At 34.2% G+C, this 25,961-nt stretch overlaps 8 protein-coding genes and 3 non-coding genes across 11 annotated transcripts; 4 read left to right on the plus strand and 7 right to left on the minus strand.

Annotated features, from left to right (window-relative positions):
* Positions 1 to 170: 170 nt before the first annotated feature.
* Positions 171 to 755, plus strand: F21C10.19 (CX domain-containing protein; the record flags this gene model as incomplete). The annotated part of the gene is made up of 4 exons (NM_001356720.1): positions 171 to 271; positions 318 to 426; positions 474 to 583; positions 734 to 755. 4 exons carry the CDS (start codon positions 171 to 173, stop codon positions 753 to 755), a joined length of 342 nt encoding a protein of 113 aa, NP_001343840.1.
* Positions 756 to 1,447: 692 nt separating this feature from the next.
* Positions 1,448 to 2,412, plus strand: F21C10.1 (CX domain-containing protein). Its single transcript, NM_001356721.2, has 5 exons — positions 1,448 to 1,604; positions 1,650 to 1,769; positions 1,815 to 1,920; positions 1,969 to 2,063; positions 2,116 to 2,412. The coding sequence occupies exons 1-5, from the start codon at positions 1,489 to 1,491 to the stop codon at positions 2,378 to 2,380; spliced, it is 702 nt and encodes a 233-aa protein (NP_001343608.1). The 5' UTR covers positions 1,448 to 1,488; the 3' UTR covers positions 2,381 to 2,412.
* A 947-nt stretch (positions 2,413 to 3,359) lies between these two features.
* On the plus strand, positions 3,360 to 4,527 carry B0222.1 (CX domain-containing protein). Its single transcript, NM_072968.4, has 5 exons — positions 3,360 to 3,609; positions 3,654 to 3,782; positions 3,836 to 3,941; positions 3,990 to 4,099; positions 4,146 to 4,527. The coding sequence occupies exons 1-5, from the start codon at positions 3,404 to 3,406 to the stop codon at positions 4,450 to 4,452; spliced, it is 858 nt and encodes a 285-aa protein (NP_505369.1). The 5' UTR covers positions 3,360 to 3,403; the 3' UTR covers positions 4,453 to 4,527.
* A 233-nt stretch (positions 4,528 to 4,760) lies between these two features.
* On the minus strand, positions 4,761 to 6,823 carry pitr-2 (Phosphate transporter; the record flags this gene model as incomplete). The annotated part of the gene is made up of 11 exons (NM_001356722.1): positions 4,761 to 4,810; positions 4,857 to 4,962; positions 5,009 to 5,209; positions 5,262 to 5,593; positions 5,634 to 5,753; positions 5,804 to 5,986; positions 6,034 to 6,174; positions 6,237 to 6,338; positions 6,390 to 6,464; positions 6,515 to 6,617; positions 6,752 to 6,823. The coding sequence occupies 11 exons, from the start codon at positions 6,821 to 6,823 to the stop codon at positions 4,761 to 4,763; spliced, it is 1,485 nt and encodes a 494-aa protein (NP_001343607.1).
* Positions 6,824 to 7,510: 687 nt separating this feature from the next.
* Positions 7,511 to 7,531, minus strand: 21ur-13351. The gene has a single exon (NR_069158.1).
* A 519-nt stretch (positions 7,532 to 8,050) lies between these two features.
* pitr-3 (Phosphate transporter) lies at positions 8,051 to 10,502 on the minus strand. The gene is made up of 11 exons (NM_072970.6): positions 10,429 to 10,502; positions 10,185 to 10,287; positions 10,061 to 10,135; positions 9,910 to 10,011; positions 9,461 to 9,601; positions 9,232 to 9,414; positions 9,067 to 9,186; positions 8,686 to 9,017; positions 8,436 to 8,636; positions 8,282 to 8,387; positions 8,051 to 8,235 (listed from the first exon to the last, which is right to left on the minus strand). The coding sequence occupies exons 1-11, from the start codon at positions 10,498 to 10,500 to the stop codon at positions 8,186 to 8,188; spliced, it is 1,485 nt and encodes a 494-aa protein (NP_505371.2). The 5' UTR covers positions 10,501 to 10,502; the 3' UTR covers positions 8,051 to 8,185.
* Positions 10,503 to 13,720: 3,218 nt separating this feature from the next.
* On the minus strand, positions 13,721 to 16,004 carry spl-2 (sphinganine-1-phosphate aldolase). Its single transcript, NM_072971.8, has 5 exons — positions 15,851 to 16,004; positions 15,490 to 15,563; positions 14,983 to 15,428; positions 14,144 to 14,878; positions 13,721 to 14,084 (listed from the first exon to the last, which is right to left on the minus strand). Exons 1-5 carry the CDS (start codon positions 15,996 to 15,998, stop codon positions 13,859 to 13,861), a joined length of 1,629 nt encoding a protein of 542 aa, NP_505372.1. The 5' UTR covers positions 15,999 to 16,004; the 3' UTR covers positions 13,721 to 13,858.
* Positions 16,005 to 21,425: 5,421 nt separating this feature from the next.
* Positions 21,426 to 23,977, minus strand: B0222.5 (BPTI/Kunitz inhibitor domain-containing protein). The gene is made up of 10 exons (NM_072972.4): positions 23,895 to 23,977; positions 23,596 to 23,654; positions 23,435 to 23,551; positions 23,293 to 23,376; positions 23,119 to 23,250; positions 22,928 to 23,073; positions 22,767 to 22,878; positions 22,452 to 22,544; positions 22,051 to 22,164; positions 21,426 to 22,007 (listed from the first exon to the last, which is right to left on the minus strand). Exons 1-10 carry the CDS (start codon positions 23,972 to 23,974, stop codon positions 21,835 to 21,837), a joined length of 1,110 nt encoding a protein of 369 aa, NP_505373.1. The 5' UTR covers positions 23,975 to 23,977; the 3' UTR covers positions 21,426 to 21,834.
* A 15-nt stretch (positions 23,978 to 23,992) lies between these two features.
* 21ur-14438 lies at positions 23,993 to 24,013 on the minus strand. Its single transcript, NR_069159.1, has one exon.
* A 621-nt stretch (positions 24,014 to 24,634) lies between these two features.
* Positions 24,635 to 25,884, minus strand: B0222.15 (Activin_recp domain-containing protein). Its single transcript, NM_001307843.2, has 4 exons — positions 25,754 to 25,884; positions 25,640 to 25,700; positions 25,521 to 25,581; positions 24,635 to 24,860 (listed from the first exon to the last, which is right to left on the minus strand). Exons 1-4 carry the CDS (start codon positions 25,839 to 25,841, stop codon positions 24,720 to 24,722), a joined length of 351 nt encoding a protein of 116 aa, NP_001294772.1. The 5' UTR covers positions 25,842 to 25,884; the 3' UTR covers positions 24,635 to 24,719.
* B0222.14 lies at positions 25,512 to 25,643 on the plus strand. Its single transcript, NR_069160.1, has one exon. It is a non-coding gene; the product is annotated as an Unclassified non-coding RNA B0222.14 (non-coding RNA).
* Positions 25,885 to 25,961: the final 77 nt, after the last annotated feature.

Here is a 25,961-nt window from a genome sequence, read left to right on the forward strand (position 1 = left end):
ATTTGGACTGAATTTTACGTCTTTGATCTTGTGCTTCTTCAATCTTGAGGATTTGTTATTTTGAAGTAGTCACGTCTCATTTGTGTATCAGTTTCCAAGACAACTATCAAGCATTCTTTTTACTTAAACTGCAAAATATCTTCATTTTTTTGCTACCGTTTCAACTCAGAATGAATGTGTTGTTCTGGAGTTTCTTGCTTCTTTTTCCACTCTTCAACAATGCTGAAGATAGTCTCAGAGTTTATGTAAACTCCATTCCAGGACAAACCATGTAAATCGTTGTTGATCTGTGTATATTTTGACAAATATTTTTTCAGAGGTATTAGTCTTTACGGCCAAAAATATTATTGGGAAGGGCATGTTGTCAACGATACGGACAAGATTTGTAAATACGAATTAGGAAATGATGATGAGAAATTTAAAAATGTAGGTTCAAAGTACTATTTCAAGAGTTCACCATTAACCAAATTAAGGTGGAATTTCCAAACGGGAAACGACCAGCATTCTTGATTTTCGAATGCAAAAGCTCCGAATCTTATTGTGGGTCAGAATGCTGTGAGAATAGTTCGTGGTTCACAAAGAGGTATGCTTGAAATCAATTAATTTTTTAAAGAGGTGCTGTATAATTTCTGCTTGTTTTTCTTCGCGTTTCTGTTCTCTCTGGCATTATCCATTTATTGTAAATGGAAGAAACCTTTTCACAGAAAAAATAATTCAAAAAATGAGGTTCTAGAGAAGGTCTCCATCAACTCTAATACATCGGAAAACAGTAAGCTTCCACCACTTGGGCACGGCTTTCAAACTATTGGACTGAAACAAAGTATTCCTGGCATAAATGCTCCATCCGTCTCCAAAAACTTCGATCAAAAAGGAGGAAGACCAATTATCTCAGGGAATGGGAGTACTTCGTACAAATATTGATCAAATCACAAGATTTTTTTCTGATTGCATTCTCGAATAAAGACTGTTATTTAAATAAAATTTATAAGGAACATGCGGAATAATATAGTTCAGGTGCCGAAATTCAACTTTCAGTATTTTGTCACTACAATTCACAAAAGCGACTAAAAGTTGAAGCGTTTTTGGAGAGTTTTTGGAGCATATATGGGGTGTTTTCGGAGCGTTTTTGGAGCGGTTTTGTTGCGTTTTTATGTGTATGGATCGTATTTGGAGCTTACACGCACTAAAAACGACCCAAAAACACTCTAAAAATCCGAAGCTCCAAGGATCCAAAAAGACTTCGATCTCATGTTGTAACTATTTTTTTTTGAAATGCGATATAATTTACAGTGGTTTTGTAAACATTTTTGTTTTAAAAAGTAGCGATCGCTAGCGATGACTTGAGTCATCTAACATTATAAAATTATCTGGATTAATAAAATCAGCTGCATCGAATGCTTCTCTAGTTTCCGAGACAACCAACACGCAGTTTATTTAGTTTGATTTCTATTGTCATAAACTCAAGTTGACTTCCTTCTCATTATCAGAATGAGTCGTCTTTTCTGGAGTTCATTAATTTTCTTTTGCTTTCTAAGAAACACAAAAATCGACGGTTCTGTAGGTAACTGGGCTAAATCATCAACTAATAGTAAGGAACCTCAGCGGTATTTTTTAAACTTGTACAAAACGAGATTATTTTCATTTTTCAGATCGAATTTGAGTATTGATTTTTGTAAACACGTGTTCCACGGGCCCTTATCCAAAACATCATTTTCATACTCCGAAGAGACTAAAATGTATGTTATCACATCTCCCGATAATCCACTAAAGTAGGTTCAATACGCAGTTTTGCAACAAATTGTTTCGCAAATCAGATTTCAAAATCAAAGCTATTATTGGGATGGGCACTATGTCAAAACTGATAAAAACTCAACGACTTGTAGTTACATAATTGATTCCAAGAGCGAAGAACTTAACAAAGTATGTTCACAAAAAATAATGCCTAATTTCAAAGCGCAAAATTTTCAGGTAATATTTGACAATAACACCAAGCCATGGAGGCTGCTCTTCGAATGTGACGAAAGCCTGTCTTGTTGCGAATTGGAGTGTTGTGACCTTAAAAGGTAGAAATATAAGCCAAATGAATGTAGTAGATAAAATAATATTCATTCCTAGAGCATTTGTTGCATTGGTAGTGCTATTGATCGTCGGTGTGTGCGGACTAATATTAATGTGTTTGAGTGCGAAGTGGAGATCGGAATACAACAGGAAGAAAGCTCTGCTTCGAAATTTTCAGGTTGTGTACAGATATCAGAGCAATATTCCTCCACCTCAAGCTTTGCCATTGCCAGAAACTCAGCAATACGTCAATCCTCCCAATAATTCTATTTTTGGATCCGCTTTTACTATAAATTCTCCTTACGGAATACGTACGGTCTGAAACTTGTACACATCAGCATTTCAACAATTCTTAAGCAAAAAAATCAATAAATTATTTGTTTCTAATTGAATTGTCAAATGAGGAATGTCATTTTAGATAGCAACAATGATTGAATCAGTAAAATCGCATTGAGGTGCTTTTTCGGTCGATGCGGGCAAAAAAAAAACTTGTATCGTATTTGTGCCCGCATCGAACGAAAAAGCATCTCAATCAACGAAATAACGCCTAATAAATTCCAAAATATGCATTAAAGGATGACAATCAAATAAAAATTAAGTTCCAACCGCTGCGACACCGTGAACTTGCCAAAATTTGTGGTTTTAGCTAAAAGTGGACAATTTTTCGAAAATTTTGAGCGGCCATAACTTTTTTTAATTTTCAGAACGTCTGACGACGAAATTTGGTAGTTTTGGACCCTTTTCGGCATAAAAAAGCAAAGTCTCAAATTTCGGTACTCACCTTTAATATTTTTCAAGCTGTTTGTAACTCCTCGTCAATGATTTTAACATTAAAAACATGTTTTGACAATAATTTGTCTGTTTGATTGTTCAAAAAATACCTGTGACTCATCCAGGTTTAACCAGGTTTAATTTTCCCTTCTCACTTTAAATTTACTTCCTGTTTGTTTTTTTCAATCGGTTCAGGTTCAATTTTTGATCTGTTATTTTTATGTGAATCCATTTTAACTCATTATCCTGTTGAGGTATACCTGTGATTTCTGAAAATTAAATTTCTAGATTTTTTCTCAAATTATTATCAGTAATGTTAATTTGCTTACGCACGCTCTCATACCCATACCCACTTTGGCTTCAAACTAAACTCTTTTTTCTAATTCACTTTTCTTGAAAACTCTTTAGCTCTTGTCATTTGATAATTTTTCTTTCTCTGAATCTCTACGCATGACACAAAGCGTAACGGCTTTTTTCCCGGTTGCCTAGACAACTCTCACGCCGTTTTTTGTCTCAATGTTCTGCTTACTAACTGAAAACTTTCAGTTTCATTTTGCTTCTGACCATTCTTCGAATGAGTCGCCTATTCTGGAGCTCTTTACTCCTTTTCTCTCTTTTGAGCCAACATCTGGATGCAAAAGGAAGCTTTGGTGGTGGTCGTGGGTCCAGTGGAGCACGGAGCAGCAGCAGTTCTTTCTCTAGCTCAAGCTCAAGAAGCTCCGGGTCATCGTTTTCTAGTTCATCAAGCTCCCGACCAACCTCTGGAACCAGTAGCTATAGGTAATTGTTCAGTAAGATTTTGTATTTTTAAATTCATTTTCCAGATCGGGAAACACTCAATATAGCTCAAACTTCCGGCAAAATGTATTCCACACCACCTCGACTACAACCATGTTCTCATATTCTCCACTGACTCATACACACGTCATCATCTCACCAGTATCTCCAATGATGTAAGAGTAGATTCAGATACTTTGATAACATACAAACACCTGTTTTCTTTTAGTTACGGCAATTACCATTACTACTGGGGAGGGCATTATGTGCATACTCCAGAGAGACCGCACATGTGTGAATATCAAATAACAGATGACGACCAAGAATTAAGAAATGTTAGTTTTCAAGATATTTGAATATTCGTTCAAAGGCTATAATTTTAGGTGACATTCTCTAATGGCACAAAACCAACAACCCTAACCTTTGGATGTACGAGCTCTGAATCTTGTTGTGGAATGGAGTGTTGCTCGAATACATCATGGGTAACTATAATGTAAGTGGAAGTTTCAGAGTAATTATCAACCCATCATTAATTTCAGTCTCATTATCGTGGGAATTGTACTGATTATAATTCTGTGCGTGTGGTGCAACAGTAAAGGATATTGTCGAGACGAAACAGTTATTGTAACAGAAGTACCAGTATTTGCAACGACAACAACCACCCATACATTCACAACAAACAACGGTCCACCACCACCTCCAGGATTTCAAGGATTTCAACAAGGTCCTCCTCCCAGTGCTCCAGTCTACTCTGCTCCACCGCCTTACAACAATTTCCAACAAAATTCTCCGTATGGTGGAAGACCGATTAGTTCAGGTCAAGTTCACACCTCTTATAAACAATGATCTCTAATACGTTAAATTTTACACCTGTGATTGTTTTTGGTTTGAATAAATTTTGGAAACTGACTAACTGATAAATGTTTTATTTTGTGTTTCAAGTTTCAAGCTATAGTTTATTTCATCGCAGTGACAATAAAAGTGCTGTAGCATCATTTTAAAAACTTAACTTTTTTTTTGAAAATTCTTATCAAGTTTTTGTTCAAGAAGTGAATTATTTTTCAATAAAGATTGATTTTTATATTAGTGTAATTTTAAACAATATAATATGTACAATGAGATCATGATTTCAATAAAAGTAGTTTCTAAAAAATCTACAGAACAGCCCATTTGATGACAAACATTATTCCAGCTGATATCAAACCTGAAACTTACATATTTATTTAAATAGCGTAAAATAAGATGCTTACCAGAAACTGGAAGAGTGACAACCCACGATATGGCAATATCTCGAAATATTGACCATTTAACACCATTTTCAGAACGTATCATTCCAACTGCCACCACACTTCCCACCTGGAAAATTAGTTTAAATTTATCACTCGTTTGAGAAAATACTTGCCAAACAATGTGTTGTACTGAGTGGAAGTCCAACTTTACTGGCAAGAAGTGATGTCATCGCTGCTCCAAATTCAATTGTGAATCCACTTGCTGGATTGATTTCCGACATATTTGTACCGACGGTTTTTATAACATAATGACCGAATAACCATAATCCTACACAAATAGCAAATACTCCATATAAGAGGACATAAATTGGAACCTAAAAATAAAAAAAAGAGCATACGAAAAATATTTAACCAATAAAAACTTACTGATTCGGTTTGCTCGACAGACTTTGTTCGATAGATTGAAATAATTGCTGCAAGCGGAGCAATAGCGTTACTGACATCATTGGCTCCATGAGCAAATCCAGCAAAACACGCTGTGAACACTTGAATTGTGGAAAATAACTTTGTGATGTTACGACCATCAACACGAGTACGGTCTGGGAGAAGCCAAACATAGAATTTTCGAATTTTTCCAGATGGAGTCTTTCGTTGTTGTACATTTTGCAATTTTTGTTCAGGCAGTCCTTTTAACTTTTCCGAATCATTGGCTGATTCAACATCAGAAAATCTTGATGGCGTTGATTGAACTTTTGATCCTAAAAATTGATAATGTCCTAAAATAGAAAGTTGGCAGACCTTTGATATTTGATTTAATTCTTGGCTTTAAAACAAAATGTGCAAGTGCGGCTGCAACACATCCGACGCCAATTACTATTGCAGCGATTCCCCATGCTGGAATCTCATTGAAGTGAAGAACTGAAAAACGAATAGAAACTTTAGAATAATATTTTTTGGAAAACACAAACGTTTTGAACCATCCCAAAATACGACCAGTGCATTGAATGCCATACATACAAAATAAAACACCGGAAGAGCACGCAACCCATTTTTCAAAGGGTCCCCGGTTCGCAAGACGGTATGATCTACAATCATGTAGATTATTGAAGATATTATTCCAGAAAGTATGGGAGAAAGAAACCAGGAACAAACTGGAAATTCGGAGTTTAATGAAACGTATTTGGCATTGTCAAATTACCAATCCTCACAATAGTCATCCATTGAATACCTTCCAAACCTCGAAGAACTATTGAAAATCCTATTGTTGCGCCAACTAACGAATGAGTTGTGGAAACTGGCATATGGAGTACGGTAGCTATCAGAAGCCAAGCAGCGCAACCTGAACTTTAAACCATTATTCTTACTGTGAATTACTTTTCGATGTATTTTCAAGCTGATTACCTCCAAGAATAGCAACTTGTCCCAATAGTAATTCCTTTGGATCATCTGCGTATTGTGATGTATCCACAACACCTTTTCTCATTGTGTCCGCTACACTCCAACCTATCAAACAAATTTTTGATTTTCAGATTCTCGATTAGTTTATTGACTTACCAACAAGTATAGAACCCAATGCTTCAAAAATTGATGCCAAAATATATGCCTGAACCATGGTCAGAACACCGGATCCTCAAATTTCATACGATTTCAGCTCAAACCAAAAATAAATTTAAAGTTACCAACTGATGTACCAAACGCATTTGAAACATCGTTTGCTCCCATGCCATTTCCCAATAAAAATGCGAGTATGATACCAACAATAAGGGCCCATAGTACAGAGCTCTAAAATTAAAACGGATAATTGTATTGTGCTCGACAAAATTTTGGTTTTTTTTTTGTTATTTGAAAATGTAAAAGTGTATTCTTTTGCATACTATTTCAACCGAGTACATATTTTCTTTTCAACCTGAACAAACCTGATCGAAGTCGCCGATCACTCCGCTGATGGTAGTAGTGATGTCAGAGAGTATGACAGGTGTTGTCTCCATGTCTGAAAATGATATTGAAAAAGATGATCTTATGATTTTCATAGATCATTGGAAAAAAATGCGACAAAAATTTTTTTGCAAGTGACGTCAACAAGCGCCAAATAATACTGTTTGTTCGAATCGAATTTAAATTATTTTCAAAGTATTTTCTTTAACTATTAAACTGCTATTCGAGGAAGCATCACTCCACAATTTTTCCAATGTGTTTTTTTATATTAAAAAAAAGTGTTTGCAAATTAAGTTAGTATGTTTTTTTTAAATGAATTTAGGCAAAAAGTAATTAATCGAAACGTTATTTGGCTTTCATTTCTTGCCAATTTTCGTTCAAAAATGACTATGGTAAAAAATTCGGAAAAAACATTGTTTCCAGCTTGTGAATTTGTAACGTGAAATCTATGCAAAAAAGGTTGCCAACTTCTGTAGTTTATAAATGTGATGCAAAATCCCTAGTAAAAAAGTCATTACTGTAACTCATATTATAAATTGATTCTTTAACAACACAAGAGAGAAAAATTCGAATTGGGTTTGATCGAAAATTGCTTCTTAAAAATGAAATCATTTAAAATGTTTAGATCGTATTTATTCGTCTATTTTCAGTGTTTTTCCGAAATGTAACATATTGGTCTCTAACAACAATCAAACATGTTATCATCGGTTACATTCTATTTATTTCTTATCAAATAAACATAAAGTTTCAGAGATCATCGACTGGAAAATAAAGTTAGTATGAGATTGTAAGAAGTTTTAAAAACAGACAAATAGTCCATCACACTCTTGTCTAACAAGTTTTGTACAATTTCGTGTTTTACAGTTATCTTAAGACTGAAATAAAAGAGTCTCAAATTTAAAAAAAGTTTGATATATGGTTTTCGGGAAAATAAACAAATGCATAAAAATAAAAATCACTAAAAACTAAAGTTCGAAATTTCGAAAAACTAAACACTTCAATATTTTTCAAAAATACAAAAGGGGTGGTTCTATTGCTAATCAGGTCGACTGTGTGAACACCACGTGCTTGTTATTGTTTTATGTATTTGAATGCCAATTTGAAAAGTTGTTTAATTTTTATTCAGTCAATATTATTTGTCTGTTCGAAAATAATATTCACGTCATCGTTTGAAAATAGTGATTCTGTGCATCTAAACTTTCTTCAAGTGTTGTTTCAGCATGTTAATTTTTTTTAATGTGAATTTTTGATTGGCGAGGCTGCTAGAAAAAAAAAACAATAAGTTATGAGTGAAGTTTATTTCTGACACGTAACAGAAAATGTAATATGCATATTATCCAGTTATGATGAATATTATGAGCTATCAAAATTTTAAAGAGATCAAAAAGTTAAAAGAAAAATTAAAGCGTGAAAATCTACAAAGCTGCCCACTTGATGATCAGCATAATTCCAGCAGATATTAAACCTTAAAATTAACGAATTAGTGATCTGATTTGAAGTTCATTTCTTACCGGAAACTGGTAGAGTAATAACCCATGACATGAAAATATTCCGGAACGTAGACCATTTTACTCCATCTTCAGACCGTAGAGCCCCAACAGCAACAACGCTGCCAACCTGAAAAGGAATTCGAAAATTTTCGTTACGATGGACTATACCGTTTACCAAACAGTGAGTTGTACTGATAGGAAGTCCTAGTTTACTTGCAACAAGTGATGTCATAGCTGCGCCAAACTCAATTGTAAATCCACTTGCTGGATTAATTTCTGACATTTTTGTTCCAACAGTCTTGATAACGTAATGCCCGAAAGTCCAGAGACCGATACAGATTGCAAGTACTCCATACAAAAGAACATAAATTGGCACCTGGAAGCGAAAAGGTTTATTATTAGGACGCTGTCATGTTTGAACTTACAGCTTCTTTTTGTTCTACAGACTTGGTACGATAAACAGAAATAATAGCCGCAAGTGGAGCGACTGCATTACTAACGTCATTGGCTCCATGGGCAAATCCAGCAAAACAAGCAGTGAATACTTGAATTGTAGAGAATAATTGAGTAATGCTACGGCTGTCAGAGCGTGTACGGTCTGGGAGAAGCCAAGTAAAAAACTTTCGGATTTTTCCTGGTGTGGACATTGTTTTCTGTTGATTTGTAACACTTCCTTCTGTGAATTCCTCAAGCTCCGCCGAGCCGCGAGCTGATTCCACGTCAGAAAACATCGGTGGAGTTGGAGGTGCTTCAGAATCTAGAACGCAAAACATGAGCTTCTTACTTCAATTAGTTTTGAATAATACCTTGAATCTTGGCTCTGATTCTCGGCTTCATAACAAAGTTTGCGAATGCAGCGGCAATTGTTCCTACTCCAAGAACTATAATGACAATTCCCCATACTGGAATTTCGTCAAAGTGAAGAACTGGAATAAGTAATTTAAAAATAATTTTTCGTGATGATAACCTACGTTTGGATCCATCCCAGAACACCATGAGAGCATTGAAAGCCATGCACACAAAATAAAACACGGGAAGAGCGCGCAATCCGTTTTTCAGTGGATTCGCAGTTCTCAGTACAGTGTGATCGACAATCATGTAGATTATTGAAGATATTATTCCAGAAAGAACCGGAGAAATGAACCAGGAGCATACTGGAAATTTCAAATGTACTTTAGGACTTCAGATAATGTGTTTTACCTATTTTCACGATAGCCATCCATTGAATACCATTGAACCCCCGAAGAACTACGGAAAATCCAATTGTTGCTCCGACCAATGAGTGAGTTGTCGATACTGGCATATGGAGTACGGTAGCTATCAAAAGCCAAGCCGAGCATCCTAAAGTGTGTTTTTTTAGCAAAAAAATGTTGACTGACAATTATAACTAATTTATGTCTTTTTTTAATATAAATTTGAACGCTACTTGTCTGTACCTGGTTTTCATTTATTTTTTTTGTGAATGGTGACCCTTTCCCACAAGTCATATAGTCGAACATTAGTTATACATGTGAATACATTTTTCATGCAAATTGTTGACGTCATTTCCAACGGGAAAAACTATACTTTAATGCAGAATAACTAGACTGTGATCAACTAAAGTCACAGTTCGCCGAATTTTCATCTTTCACTAACTTCCCCCTTCATACCTCCAAGAACTGCGATTTGTCCCAATAGAAATTCTTTAGGAGTATTCTCATATTGTGATATATCGACAACACCTTTCCTCATTGTATCCACAACACTCCATCCTGGAATAGACAATTTGGTTTTATTGAAAACTGGTGAACCATTACTCACCAACTAGAACTGATCCTAGCGTTTCAAAGATCGAGGCCAATATGTATGCCTGTATAATAGTGAGGACTCCAGATCCTGAAATGAATATAGGCTATGATTGAGGTTTGAGTAGTTCAAGTCTTACCAACAGATGTACCGAATGCATTTGAAACATCGTTAGCTCCCATTCCAGCTCCTAAAAGGAACGCAAGAATGATTCCAACAATCAGCGCCCATAGTACTGAACTCTGAATTTTAAATGACTATAAGAACACATTTCAACACTTTCAGCAGCTTGACTAATTAGGGTATCCTTCTACTAGTGACACCACAATTGACTAAAATACCAGATTTTGCAATCCAGTATTACTTGAATGAAATATTCATACCTGATCAAAATCGCCAACCACACCGGCGAACGTACTCGAAGCACCAGACAGCATTGCAGTTGCTGTGTCCATGTCTAAAAATACAGCCGTTAAAAAGAAGCGATGTTTTTGAAAGATCACAACATATGACGTGAACACAAATTCTATTATTGAACCGACAGATCAACACAAAAAATTGGTAATGGTCGTGGTAGTTCTATGTGACATTTATATCGGAGGGAGTTGATCTCCAAATGGTTTGTTCGGAGGTTGGACGGACACCTCTTTCTTCAATTGAATACGTAAAAGAGTATCAGTGACTAATGTCAACAAAAGACAAGAGACAGTTATAAGCTGATTTTTGATGATCTATGGAAGATCGTTCACTTTAGACAACGCCTACACTCGGAATTACATTAATTATAATGTTTGATATAAGAAATATGTCTGAACGGAGGAAATATAGAGTTACCGAACAAAAATATATTTCAGAATTTCATTTCCCTTGAAAAAACTGTTTTCCATGACGTGGGTAAGTTGTTATGTTTTGATGGGGATGAATACAATAGTGTATTCATAAAAATCAAAACCAGTTTTATTCAGACAGTTCCAACAAGGATAATACAGGGATAAAGTTTTGTAAAAAAATGAATCATTAGAACGGAACTTTTGTAAGTTTGATCATGGCTAATAAAAAATCATGTACTCTTTTAAATATTTAAGTTATTAATAGGTTTTAAATTGTCTTCAAAGGCTACTCGTCAAAAATTCGTCGCAGTTTTACCGCGTTTGATTACCATTCTGCAGTACATGGATTTAACTTTTCTTTTTGAACTGAAAACTTGCAAAATTTTGCAGTTAACTCAATATTTCAATAAATCAATAACAACACAATAATTCCATTTTTCAAATTCTGTAATATTTTAATTTGTAATTTGCATGGTAAAATTCAGAATATTATTTTTAGTCTTCATACTTAGCAACTAATAATAAGGATATTATGCATTTCCGGCGTACCAAATTTTTGCAAAGAATTTTTTAAGTGCTGTTGAAAAAACGTTTTTAAATGTTTCATTCAGTATGTTTCTTAATTTCTTAATGAAGTCTGACTATTCTCTATTTTATTTTGATTTAATCGAATTACGTCGCAATTTCAGAGATCACCGAATGACCTGAATCACATGGAAACCCATAGTTTGTGTGGGTGTCTGATAAAGAGATAGAAATCTGTTGAATAGAAACAACAGACATTTGAATACATACAATCTGCATGTTATACTATTTTTTCTATAAACATTCTAAGTTTTTTGAAAGAAAAAAACATGACGAAAAAAAAACCATGAGTCTACGGAAGGAACGTCTCGATAAAAAACAAACTAAGATTGGAAAATCTGTTAGGCAAATGTTTTTAAAGCAAATGCGGAAATGTGGATGATTCAACTAGAAATAACATAACTATAAACAAACAAGTGATATGGCTGAACCGAATGGTTGAATTATCTTGCTCTACAAAAACTTTAAATATCGGTTGTCTAGAACAGATCAATGCAAAGAGATAACCAAGAGTGGTTGTGTCTTATGTTCAAAAGTTTGAATCATTTTTGCTAATCAGTTTCATTAAAAACAAGTGCCGACCACGTGGATGTTTTAATGGTTATATTTTTGTACACTAACATTTATAAAATTTTATATATTTGTGTGCTGTTTATCTTTTGAAGACTTATTATAATAATAAAAAATTTTTAACCAACATGTTGTGCACCCAATTTTCAATAAATTCAAGACAATTAAAATAAACTATATTTTTAATTTCGATTCAAAAATAATTCGGGAAACATTAAAAATCGAGATTGAATATATGTGGTTTGAAAAATGTTTAGTGATCTATTGAAATAATTGCCTAAACTAAATTTTGAATTTTACTTATTTGAAAAATAGTGAGTTCAGTATACGTTTTGAACGATTTCCCATGTGATTTTGGTTTGATTTTCACTCGTGGTTGAAAGTCTCAATCAACTAGCAAGATCAACATTACATCGTAACTATCTAGTGAACCCATTGATTTAACTTCGTTATTTGCAAAAACCACATTTAGATGTCCCGAAACATTTTCTGAAGACGAAAAGTTGATGAAATGAAATAAAAGTGTGATGGAATGAAATGAAAAGGTGCTCGATGATTAGCTCACATCAATATTCCGCTCGGTTTTAATTTAGGTGACAAATCTGAGATTGAAAACAAAAAAGAAACAAAAAACGATCGTTTAAAAATATTTGATTTTATGAAACATTCGATTTTCAAAAATGAGTTTTTAAATATTGCATTATGTCATTGGAACGCATTGTTCTTTTTGTTGTCTACAAAAACGTTAAAAAAAACCGTAGAAAGAAAGAAGCAATGATGACTCAAAAAATAATTCGCATTCTTTAAAAACATTCGAAGCTCCACCTAAATTATCTTGTTCGTTTTCTGTGCAATGGTCAAGCAAACAAAGTCTGCTCCCAACCAAAACATCCACTTGAGCTCCCGCGTCTTTATATTTGGATGGTGGTCACTTTAGTCCATTCATCACAGTCAAATACGGTCAGACAGCGACCGAAGAGTAAACTGATCTCCGACTGATGACACGAAAAGTGATGGTACATACTAGCATTGTGTAATCTTCAGAACAAACACATGTCCCTGCTACCCGACGAAAAAAGATACAAAAATTCCAATTAAAAACCAATTTATGACGTCTACTTGAACTTTTACTCTCTTGATCTTTAGAAGATGTGACAATTTTGTTCATTGTCTTATCACTACACTGTTGTTCAAATTACGATAATTTATGTCATCCATGCCGCCCGCTCAACGACTACGTGACAGAAACGCATTCGAGGGTAATTGAACTTATAATCACCCAATTTTTCGGGCTTGTTTTGGTGTAGTTTGTGTATTCAGTTCATACCACAAGTTTGTTTATCGTTCAGAATTTATACAATTAGATTACTACGAAAATATATTTTACATATTTACTTTTTTTAAATTATGGTTAAGACAGAGAAATTGAACATAGGAGTTCAAAATAGGCGTATTAATACTACTAAATTTGGAGATTTCGAGTATTTTCGGGAATACAAAAATTGGGATGACCTATTGGGATAAATGGAATATCATCACAGTACCTTCTGCAGTAATTTGCTTGTAAACATTGGTTTTCATTTCATTGAAATTATTACTTCATTGGGTTGAACCTTATAAAGCAATTTGATAAATGAAACAAAAAGAAAAAGATAAATCAAATTTCGTTGTTATGCCTTGCCAATATATTATTCACAAACTTAAATTGCTTTATTTTTCAAATAATCATAACAAGCTTCGTCACATAATCAATAGGAAATCACAGTTAAATTACCCGTTTGAACAACCAGCAGGAAGAGGTAGGCAAATATAATTATAGTTTAGCACTTCACTCTGTTAAAGCATAAACAGCATCGATATAGCTGTGAGCAAACTCGTGAACAAGCGATCGGTCTGGAATACTTTGAGCAAGTCCGTAGATGGCTGCTTCACTTGTCTTGTCGGATTCCGATGGTTTGTGGCTTTTGACAAACTCAACTGCAGCTCTGCAATCGGCGACGAAAGCTTCAGCGAGTCCAGGATGAGTATGATTCATAGTGACCATGATATGAACTCTGAAATATCAACAAAAATTAATATTTCAATGGGTGAATAAAAAATTAATTGAACTAACCCAGCTGGGAATTGAAGTCCATTCAGTTGCCAATGTTTTTCCTTCATGAAGTTATGGAATCTGTAGAGTTCAACTCCATCATTGGTTGTCCAGCTAACAATACAAACATCACTTGGCCCTTGTAATTTGATTCCCTTAATGTTTGAAAGTCCATTTCTAATCTTTCTTGTAGTGTCAACAATCTTTCTAGCATTGGCCTTGTATCCTTCCTGAGCGTGATAAAGCATTGCGGCCCAGCAAAGTGCAATGTTGTGCCCAGCGCGTGATCCTTCCATAGTAGCCGATGCATAGATACCTCCTTGCCAATCAGCATCACAGAAGTACTGATTATGAAGAAGTTCCTTATTGCGATAAAGAACAACTGATGACCCCTTTGGAGCGAGTCCGTATTTGTGACTATCTGCAGAAATCGAAGATACACCAGGAACACGGAAGTCATAGCGAATCTCGTCTTCTTCAAGGAATGGAAGAAGGAAACCACCAAGACAAGCATCAACATGAACTGGGATGTCATATTCAAGTCCTAGCTGTCCAATAGCTTCAATGTCATCAACAGTTCCAAATGGAAAGTTTGGAGCAGATCCAACTAACATACATGTTCTCTTGTTAATTGCGGCTTTCATTTTGACAAGGTCTACTTTGAAAGTAACAGGATCAACTGGAATCTTGCGAACTTTGATACGGAAACATTCGGCAGCTTTGAAGAACGCTGCATGGACGGATGATGGGACAATCCTGTAAATAAAGATTTGATTAATAATAATCTTAATGTCTCCAATAATACATTCACTGACTACTATCTTTTCTGCTAAATACAAAAATAAATTGCTTCTACTTACATCTCTGTGTACTTTTCTCCTCTTTTCAAAAGACGATTACGATGAGCCAGGCACGCCAAAAGAATTGAAATGGATCCACCAGTTGACATAGTTCCACATGTCTCCGAATCTCCATTCATCATATTACAACACATGCGAACAACTTCAGCCTCCATGATTCTCACTCCAGGGAACAATTTTGGCCAAAGTGGGTTGGTCCAGGCAAATTTTCCGAACACCTCCTCATACATCTCCCGTTCGTCCTTGTCGTCTTCTCTATTGAAGACTGCTCCAGATACTCTTCCTTCCAAAAAAGCTGGTCCTTCCAAATCATCATAGATGGCAGCAAGGCGAAGTACTTCAGTTCTTCCAACTGAATGGCTTGGGATTGTAGTGAAGTATTCGGTGCTTCGATCCACAATTCTCAGACTTTTCTCAAGCTCGTCCTTTACTTCGTTTAGTTGTTTCTAAAATTAGAAAATGATAGTTTATCAGTTTGTGGTCACCCAGAAGTGTCTTATCACTCACGTCAATCATTTTCCTGATGAAAGGCACACGCTTTACAGTGGTGAAAAACCAAGTGCTCAAACGTTTCCGGATGCCTGTAATATGAAGAAGTCTATGATACTTGGTGATCATTGTGCCTGTCTGGCAAAACTACACACACAATCATCGGACGCTTTTGAAAGATTAAAACATGTTAGACAGATTGATTAGGTAGATCAGTCTGATCAAGTGAAAGTCGAATAAAAGTGCAATAAAACGTTTTGTTTAGAAATTCACAGAAAAAAGCTTTCAAATGCAATGTTTTTGAAATGATTTAAAGTATTTAAAGGTCAAAGCTATTTTTGTAATTAGGAGTAATCAGAGAAAAAAGTTTCAGACTCACCCATTTCATCTAAATGCATATGTCTCAGATTGGTGAGTACGTATGTTGCAACAATAGTACTAGAAACCAGAACAATTGGATTGAACTTTCGAAGCTCAAATATTAACAAATCCTTTGCACTATGATATTGCTCCAGTGCAAAATCCATTTTATTCTGTAAGAAAATAAAATGTAAATAGCGAACGCTACTGTAAATGTTCAATTGATAGAAATAAATCAATGTGAGAATAAAGTGACAATGCGGCACATTATATAGCTTCTTACTCAAAGAGGCGGAATCCAATTTGAAGCGTATATGTTTCAGATGATAGCCTCTCTTCGACCCTCCTCTTTCTATTCTTATCATCACTCCACTTATCACCAATCGACGCTCCAAAATAGTGTACAAAACAAAGAGTGTTTTGTCTGTACTGTACCATATTTTGTGATCAAATATGTATCTAGTCTGATCGTTTTGGGGTTCGCTCCGCCTATTAGATCCCCTTTTCTACATAACATGGTGTACGGTAGAAAAGTTGATGCGAAGCAGTGTGACGTACGTCATCCCATCTTTCGAATCGGTTCAATGTTCAGCATTCACTTCAATTCGGATTTCCCCAATGAAGGACAAGAGACAGTAATGAGACAATTATGCGCGTGATCTAGACAGACAGATGTCTACGGAAGACGTGCTGGCAATGATCTATTCCGGGCATCGAAAGTTAAGAGACTTGCAGATGCTTGCAGAGATAACATTATTTCAATTGTCTGGGCGTATGTGTGTGTATGGCAATGTTCACGTTGCAAAAAGCACTTTCAATTTATGTACTGTCTGTTCAACAGACTCTTTTGCAAAGATCGTAGTTTGTCCCAGATATTGCATTATATTCAATCGTTTCTGCAAATTCTAATGATATTTGTTTCAATTTTTCAAAGATTTATGGATTTCGTAATTTCAGCTGATTAGTAATTTTTCTGGTTAACTTTCAATAATCGTACCAAACACACATTTTCATTTTTTCACGGAACAATATTCAGTGACTATTTGTTTCGATAAACCTGTCTAATCCTGTCTAATCCTGTCTAATCAATCCCAATCCACTCTTCCGTAGTCGTTTATTAAAACTGATGCTGATGTTAAGTATCTACTATGTACTAGATGTTTCGTGCACTTCTCGAATAATTCCTAATGCTTTCAACTTTTGTGCCTAGTGATCTTATCTTCCGGAAACGGTACTCTAGTTATTGCCATCATTGCAAAATTAAAGCTCCGAAAACGTTCTACGGTATTATGCAATCATATTTTTTGAGTGTCTGTTACGTAAAGATGACGAACGAATTGCATCTCTTTTCAAATTGACATCAGTCTTCCGGGTAACGGAAACTGAGCTTTTTTCTTAACTTGGTTGATAATTATAACCATCGAAACAACTGTTCTTGCTGGACATCGCGAACGAGACATTGCCCCTTGATTTGTTTTAACACCTTTGGCATTTTTTAGAATAAAAAAGGGATACAAAATTCTCCTTATTCTATCAGTTCTGATGTAGTTGTTCTCATGATTTTTTTCTCAAATTGACTGTAGAAATGACATCATGAGAACGATAATTGATTGTGGCAGAGTGAGTACAAACATCTTTAGAAATTAGTACGGATGTGTCTATTTTTGTATGTTTTCGACTTTGGACTTGCATGCAAATTTCTGTTATCCGTATTCATGATGGATTATATCAATTAAATTGTTAATGGATATGTGTTGTTGATCAGAAGATATGATATTCATCCATTTCCATTTTCAATGACTTTTTATGCGTTGAAAAGGTTTCGTTTCATTTTAGTAGTCGTTTTCATATTTCTTTATCTAACCCGGAACACTGTGATAAGCTTCGAGCCACATGCAAACGACAATGTTGGACGATATGTGTTGAATATGGTAAAATTCATACTAGAGACACTTATCAGTACCAAACAACAGCAACGAAACAGCGCCTCACTCCAAAAACCACAAGGATTTGTTTTAGATGTTGTCTCACTGTATCACATAAGACTTGTCGTAGCGAATCACGTATCAACACACGCTTTTGAATGACTTCCTTCAGGGAAACTTGAATTTTCACTGATGAAACCAAACTAAATACAAATTATATGAACGGTTCACGAGCAGTCGTTGTTTTTGTATCTCAATATCACCTCGAATTATCATCCGACCGTGTTTTTCGATGATAGCACGTCGTGATACTAGAAACCGCGAAAATAAATTCCTCTTCTTTTCCAAATCAAACACTTGCTTGTGATTTATGTGTATTTTAAACAGTAATTGACCGTAATAACTGGTGAGAATATATAATCAACAACCGTTTCGCAAGACGTTGATCAGTTCCATAAAGAGCAATAAATGTATTTAGTTTGAACAAAAGAAGCATTAGAGACGTCAGAGATGCGATGGCATCTGGAAATGCACGAAACAGCTTGGCAACACTACATACGGTTATTAAAATCAAGACATTAAACGATCAAATCGATTTGTTTGCAAAATTCGAACATTGATTTTCTAAAGCGTGTTTATGTGTGATTTGTGCCAATCATTTGGTTTCTTATGAGAAATCAATTGTTGAACTACTTAAAAAATTGATCCAAGTAGTGAAAAAGTGATCGCAATAAATAATGTCCTAGTTTGAAAAATTTAAAACCGCACGTTTTCATGGAGCTTTATTAAGTTCTTTAAACAGTAGAAATGTTTAGAAATTATCTCTTCTTATTCCTGTGACAAATCTGTTTTACATTTTCACCAGGACTTTCAAGTAGAGCGCATCAAAACGTTTATAACAAAGTTTGGGAATTTGAAAATAAAGATTTTGGGCTCAGTGTTTGGCACCGATGATTTGCCCACGCCTGGTCCACAAATAATAACTTAGCTCAGAAGTTGCTTTTCCTTGGCCGAAGGATAAGCAATACTTGGGCAAGAGTTGGTTTATACCGCACCCAAATTTGATACATGTCTTGTTTTAAACTTGGGAAAAGTGAAATCAAACTTGTGATAAACGTAAACGCGGCAAGTACTAAATCCTACCTAATTTTTGCTTAACTAAGGTTAGCCAACTTCTAAATCAAGTTTTTTATTTAGAGCCAAATTTTGAAAAGAAGCTGCCACCAAATGCCTCGGTCTCGCAACGAGAGCAAAATTGTATGATAGCATTTTTTCGGTAAATTTATGCACGGTCGTTCTTTTTTTGTATATAAAATTTTTTTAAAGCATCATAAACATTTTTTCGCAGGACCCATCCAAATAAATCGTACGGGGTTTAGAAAATTCAGATTTCACAATGCGAAGATTATGTCGTATCTCACATGAAAACCTATGAGCCAACAATGGATAGCTGCGAACTATTTTAAATCAAACGTTACACACATAGAATGCATATCCAACGTTTCACGGCTTTGATTTCAAACTTTTGTTTTTCTCCATTTTTAAACGTTTTATTTTTGTCTGAAATTTATCACCTGCCAGATTGAATTCTTCAAAGAACAATTCACTTATCGGTTATATTTGTGCGGCAACTTTACTGTTTTTACCATGCCTATAATACTCGGGTCTTCTGGTCTAAGTAATGTTTGTTTCTCCGTGAATAAATTTTAATTTGCTTAATAATAGATTCTTACTTTGAAAGCTTCATTATTAGCAAGCATCTGAAAGAATCTGAAAATTCATAGAAATGGTATAACAGTACTAATTTGTGTTCATCGGTGATTTTTTTGACAACTGAATATTCTTCATGAACTAATATTATTATAAATGCAGTTATAATCATTCCGTTTACACTTTATGCGAAATTTATTCCAGAATATTGATTTTAACATATAATTGTTGATAATTCCTGCCTACGGTAAAATTGTCTCATCCTCCCAACCAATCATCATTGTTTTCTGTGGATGTGTTTCATTCAATGGCCGAATACCGTTTTATTGTTTTAAAACGGGGAAAATGTTTCAAACACCAAAACACAGTATTAAACTACTCAAACTTTTTTTTCTAATTTTTCAGCAACGTTTGTAGACTGGGACCAATTTTCTTTTTTCTTTTTTTTTGCTCACGATTTACTACCAACTTATTAAAATTAAAAATTTAGTTTTAAGCTTTTGAAAATAGAAAAATATACGATCCTATCACACAATAAAGCAAATTTACCGATTGAAACTTAGTACTGCATGTTAATATATAAGCTATACACCAAGTCTTAATCGTTGAACATCGGGCCTATTAAAAACGCCGTAATCTCTATTCTGCACTTCATTTCTCAATTTTGATAGTTTATATCTTGTTCTGGATTTTTTTTTAAATTATGGTTCAAATCGAAATGTTTTTAATAGTTTTTGCTCGAACTTTTATCGATTTTTCGAAGTCTCTTCGATTTGTAGACTGTATCATTTTAAAGGAGGAGCAGCACAAGTGAGGAAAGTATATGAAACTACTGCTATGGTTTCAAAATTACCTTCAAAATTATTGTTGGAAAATTTTTAGTTACTGTCAAAAAGTGACAATTACCAATTTTTTTCATTAATAATTTTGGAAATAGACCAAAAGAAATTATTTCTACGATTTACGAATTTTATAATTTTGTTTTTATTCGTGTAAAAAATTCTAGGAGTGGAACATGTGACATTGCTTTTTATTTTCTTAAAAGATTGTATTGTTTAAAAATTTGGCAATCCGCCAAAATTTTGACTGGAAGTTTAAGACAACAAAATCTTTAACAAGATCCCCACTTGCACGTTTTTCTCAATTTGCATATAGGGCAATTGAACATTTTCGAATTTTAATTTCAAGCTCTTTTGATCAGCATGTACTTTGAATATCTCCATGTGTTCACTTCGGAAACGTACTTTGAACTGATCCGTCTTTCATGTTTTTAAAAGTCACGTTAATATGAACATTTGATCTGTTGAACTAATTTTCTGCAAACATACGGATAAACCTATATTTCTTGTTTTATTTAGAGAACTACACTGAACTAAGACATCAAAAAACAATCTTGATAAGTTTAAACGAGATCCTTCGTTTTCTGCTTTAAAATATTCAAAAAAAAGTTACCTGACTATGAGTTTTATTTTTGATTATTCTTCTTTCTACAATTTAACAAAACAATTTCTGAAAATACGTTTAACATTTTTTCAATGTAGTTACGCGGCTCATTTAATAACTTTTTCATCAGCGTCCATTTTTCAAATGAATTTTTTTCTAGAAAAAAAAATTACAGTTGTTGTGCCGTAATAATTTTTTCTTGAGCAAAGAATAGCCCAACAACTGTTTCAGTTGCATATTTCGAGCTAGAAAAGTCCACCGCAGTTTAGTTTTGAAGCCTTCGATTATCGTATTTTAGCGTTTTGTAGCATATTCCACATAAAGCACGAAACTAAACTGGAACATTTGTGAAATCATCAATCAAGTCATTTTTGGGTACACATCATGTCTGCGGAGACATTGAGCGAATTCAAATAGACCAAGTCATCATTCCGATTCATTTGTGAAAATTCGTTTTCTGCTAGAACTGTGATCACTCTATTTTTAAATTCTATTCGCATCAAATTTCAATCACAAATATACTTTGTTGCTTGCTGCATTTAACACATTTTTATGGGGTGAACAGGACACTATCAGAAATCAACAAGTATCTAGTATGGTCGAAGACTTTGTTTCGGTGCAGTTTTCTGAACATATTTCTTTTAGGAGGGAAAATGAATATAAAAGATATTGATATCACATAGGCATCAATAATCAATGCTATGAGAAGACACGTTTAAAGTAGGGGGCCGGCAATTTGTCTGGGTGGAAAACCAACACAGAAGAAAAGGACAGAAGAGATGAAAGGTCGTTTAATATACATTACATATCATTGTGAAAAACAAAAGAACTACAAATACTTTTTCTTATTTATTACAACCTGAATTAGAATGTGAATTGAAGGGCGGTTCGAATGGGCAAGAAAACAAACGTCAAAACACACATATTAACGCGGACAACAATATGCAAAAAACTCGTTATGTTCACAAGTATGACTGCTTGGACAGAATCTATCGGAACATGATTTTCCGAGCATTGCACTCGACCAATCGTCCTGTTTCGTTTGCAAAGCTTCTTTCTTGTTTTTGCATAATGGTTTGAATGCTGCTTGGTAGCGATCTGGAAACTTTGTGTTTTGGTTGTCGCTAATATGATTACTTACTTGTCAAGTTCTCCTCGCAGCAAATACCAAAGAATGCTCCCATAGAACAAATATATCCCTTTGGACAACCATCAGAGGTTAGTTTTGGGCCTGGAGTTGTAGTAGTCTTGAAGCCTGAAAAATATGAAGCAATATTTCAGTTAGTTTTTTTAATGTTCATTATTACTTTAATAAAGTTTTAAACTAACTAATACTCGTTTTTAAAACATTGTATTTCTAACGTTTAAACAGCTCAGATCCGAAAAACAGGATCCTTTAAATGAAATAAAAAATAACATTTTATAAACCGGAATTGTAAGTTTCGTTTTTCACCACAAAAATTTGTAGCTAATTTTCAAATATTATTTATGCAGTAGAAAGTTCGAAAGTTTTATTAAAAAACCATCAATCTCAAAACATACCTGGTGGACCATCTGGGCCTTCTGGGCAAGAATACCATTGTCCATTCGACTTTCTAGCTGGTTGTGATTGCATTGCACAACTGAAGTAGTCTTCTGAAATAAAACTGCATTCAATTATCGTATTTGATTTTTGAGTTAAAAATTGAATTTTTGAGTTAAAAATTGAATACGTCAATGAGGGGCTCAGAGTTTTCAAACTTTTGGGTCAAAAATGTATGAAACATTTTACAATTTTTGGTACCATAGGCCTACTTGTGATCATTTTCCTTGGTGAACGTCACTTATATTCATGAAAACAATACGTGGATAACTTACGCAAGACACAGTCAAAATAGCATTCACTACTTGTTCTATAGGAGTTCTGATTTCCACCACAGCCTTTGTGTTCGAATGGGAAACATTGGAAGGTTTCAACGTCAAACCAGTACTAAAAAAAATATTTGCCCGATTTTTTATTAGGTTTAAAATCAACTTACTCTTATCGAAGTTTTATTTTGATTGCATGTATGTCCAGCATTTCTGTTACTTGCACACCATGGTTTTCCAATCGGTTGATCATTTTTCGGTTTGGCAGGATCTGGTTTTTCAAAAGCGGGGAATGCTGACGAATCGATGGAGAAATCTGAAATTATCGAATTATTTTAAATTATTCATGATTTTGAACTACCAATTTGCATGCAATTCATCTTTGTTGTGTTACTCAATGGTTTTCGTGTCCCTTGTATTTCTCTTCCAGTATTTGTGTCCACGCAGTAGCATTGGTTCTTCTTACTGTCACATTGTACAGGCTCAAAATCACCTTAAATACTTATATTTTATCTTTAGCATTATTTTTTCATACCTTTTCCGACGTCACATTTTGGTACGAAACTATTTTCTGGAGGATCTCCGTCGGCAAACAGCTTTTGGAGGTAAACAAGGCAAGCTGAAACGATAAACGTCACTTTTGGGAAAACTTAGGAAATTGAATGGTCTCTACTTACTTCCACATTTTGGCGCGGTTTTCGGATTGTTGGTTCGTGTGTCGTATGCAACAAGTGCAGTGTGAGGAGTAACACAATAACATGATTCAGAGTTACATTGTACAGTTTCATAGTATCCTAAAATTATGAATAAATTAATATAATTTAAAGTTTAGAATCACCATTTTCATTGCATTTTAGTCCATCATCATTCAACGTGCATGGTCCAGTTTTTGGGTTTCTGTAATAAAATATTACATTTTTATAATAAATTTGAAATAAGCAAAGTAATGTTGAAAAATTAAAATTTCCACCAGTTGCTTCAACACTTTATTAATATAAAATTCTTAAACAAAACTGTTATTTTTTTAATAGTGGACACCGAACTGTTGAAAAATATTTTCACTTACTAGGGTTCTAATTATTTCAAAATTGGTTTTTCATAAATTGTGCCTAACAATTTTTGTTCCAAAGAACTAACCTGGCTCGTAATAATCTGTCTCCAAACAGAGCATTGACTTGGGTGAATCCAACAAGTAATATTATGCAGAAAGCTCGCATGCCGGAAATCAAAAAATTGCGTTCGAAGGAATGATTGAAACGAGGAAATGAATGAAGGTAAATAATAACTAGTTAGTGAAACAAACATTATTTGATTTTCGAGAACAAAAAATAGTAAGAGCTATGAGTTGATCATTGAGTGATCTATTGTATTTGGGAATTACTGGCTTTTGGTTATTTTCATCACTCGCCGATGAAATTTTATGTAAGTTATTTTTATGTACATAAATTCTGTGCATATGAAATAGGTGAATCAAAAAGTGTTCACAAATATTTGGAAACATTAACAAAAATATTTCAAATAAAGGAAAAATTCGAGAAAAAAATAATTTTCTTAGGATATGAAAGCCAAGTTATATTCTTTCTTCTCTCCGAAGATTCAAAAAATCAAGAAAGATTAAAAATTGAAACAGTATCTTTTTTCAAAAGAAAAAACTAAGCAGTATCAGTGCTAGTTGAGAACAAGAAAAGGAATCAATTGCTGAACGAATCTTTGTTCGACGAAAAACGAAAAAAAAGGTTTACTTCCTTTTTATCATATTATGTCAACTACTAGAATGCAATGATCAATCGATAAAACTGGTACATTCTCTTATTCTCTTTGGATTCGTTTTTACACCAATAAATTTGGTTTGACTAACAGAATTACCTTTAGTTGAAAAAACATTTATTCGGGAAAAGAAGTGAATCATCAGAAAATAACCCGTTTTTGTCGGAATATTTTTTTAAATAAATAAAGTTCAAACTAATAACTAGACATAAAATAAGAAAATAAAATGAAGAATAGTAGAGACACAGGCCAGAAAGTGATTGGAGAAGAGTTACACAGATCAGTATTACAGCAACAGACTTTACTTTGTTTCGAAGTGACCACGCATTCGTCTTTCTGAAAAAAAGAAAACATTGAGAAAAGATTAAAAGAATAGAAAAGTCTAGAAGTTTCTATGGAAATCACTGGAAGAAAACGTTACTCACGAGTTTTTAGAATAAGAAAACAACAAAACGTTCTAGAATGAATTTCTATCACTAAGAATCATAAATTATACTTTTGAGAAACAATACGGGAATCGAGCTTCAAGTATAACATATAGGAATGTATTTTTCTAATATTTTTTTCAAAGACCGGAACCATTGTTAAGTGTCAGACGATAGAAAAATACGCTGTTTTTAAATTTAAGTTTAAATAATCCTTATTGTGATTTTTATTCACTGTTGGTCATTTTTTGGCAAATTGACAATACATACATTTAGATAAAACCGGCATTGACCCCACTCATTTTCTACAAGCGAAAGTGTATTCCGTTATTTTTCCATAGTTACAGTATGTAGCATTGGGCTTTGTCCGCTACATATGGGTTTTGTCCGCTTCTAGTATTTGTTTTCTGTTAAAGTTGACATTGCTCTTTCAATGAGTATGGTTTTTATAATTAATTTCCAGAAAATCTACACCAGGGCTGCGCCACATTCAATCTTTTCGACAATTTTTTTTCTGATTTTCACTTTGCACATTTGTTCTTTCAATTTCAAACTCGTTTTGTTCGCTCACTTTGCAAAACGGCGTAAAGTCATCACATCCGTAAGTAGCTCCGCCAGTTGGCTCTGTCGTTCTGCAAAATGAAAATTCCAATAAACTTGCTGCCTTTTCTTTTTCTTCTTTCAACCCACTTTATGCAATATTCTGTCTGACAAAGACGTTGTTTGAACGGCCTTCCATCTCCCGAGAACCCTAAAGAATCACTCGTCACGCACACGAAATGCTCTTCTGCTCATTCAACGTACCTTTAAAACACTTCACAGTAGTATCTGCAGAAGGCGGCAAAATGAAAAAGAAAATGAAAAGACAGATAATGACAGGGTGCACGCTCATAATTGTTTCCGTTCACTTGGTTTAATACGGAGTTCAACTGAAATTTAACTTTTTAGGAGTGTCATTTCCACAGAGTTTGAGATGAAGAGTTGAATTTAAAAGGAATAAGTAAATATAGTT

Source organism: Caenorhabditis elegans, chromosome V, assembly GCF_000002985.6.
Source record: "Caenorhabditis elegans chromosome V".
NCBI classification, from domain to species: domain Eukaryota; kingdom Metazoa; phylum Nematoda; class Chromadorea; order Rhabditida; family Rhabditidae; genus Caenorhabditis; species Caenorhabditis elegans.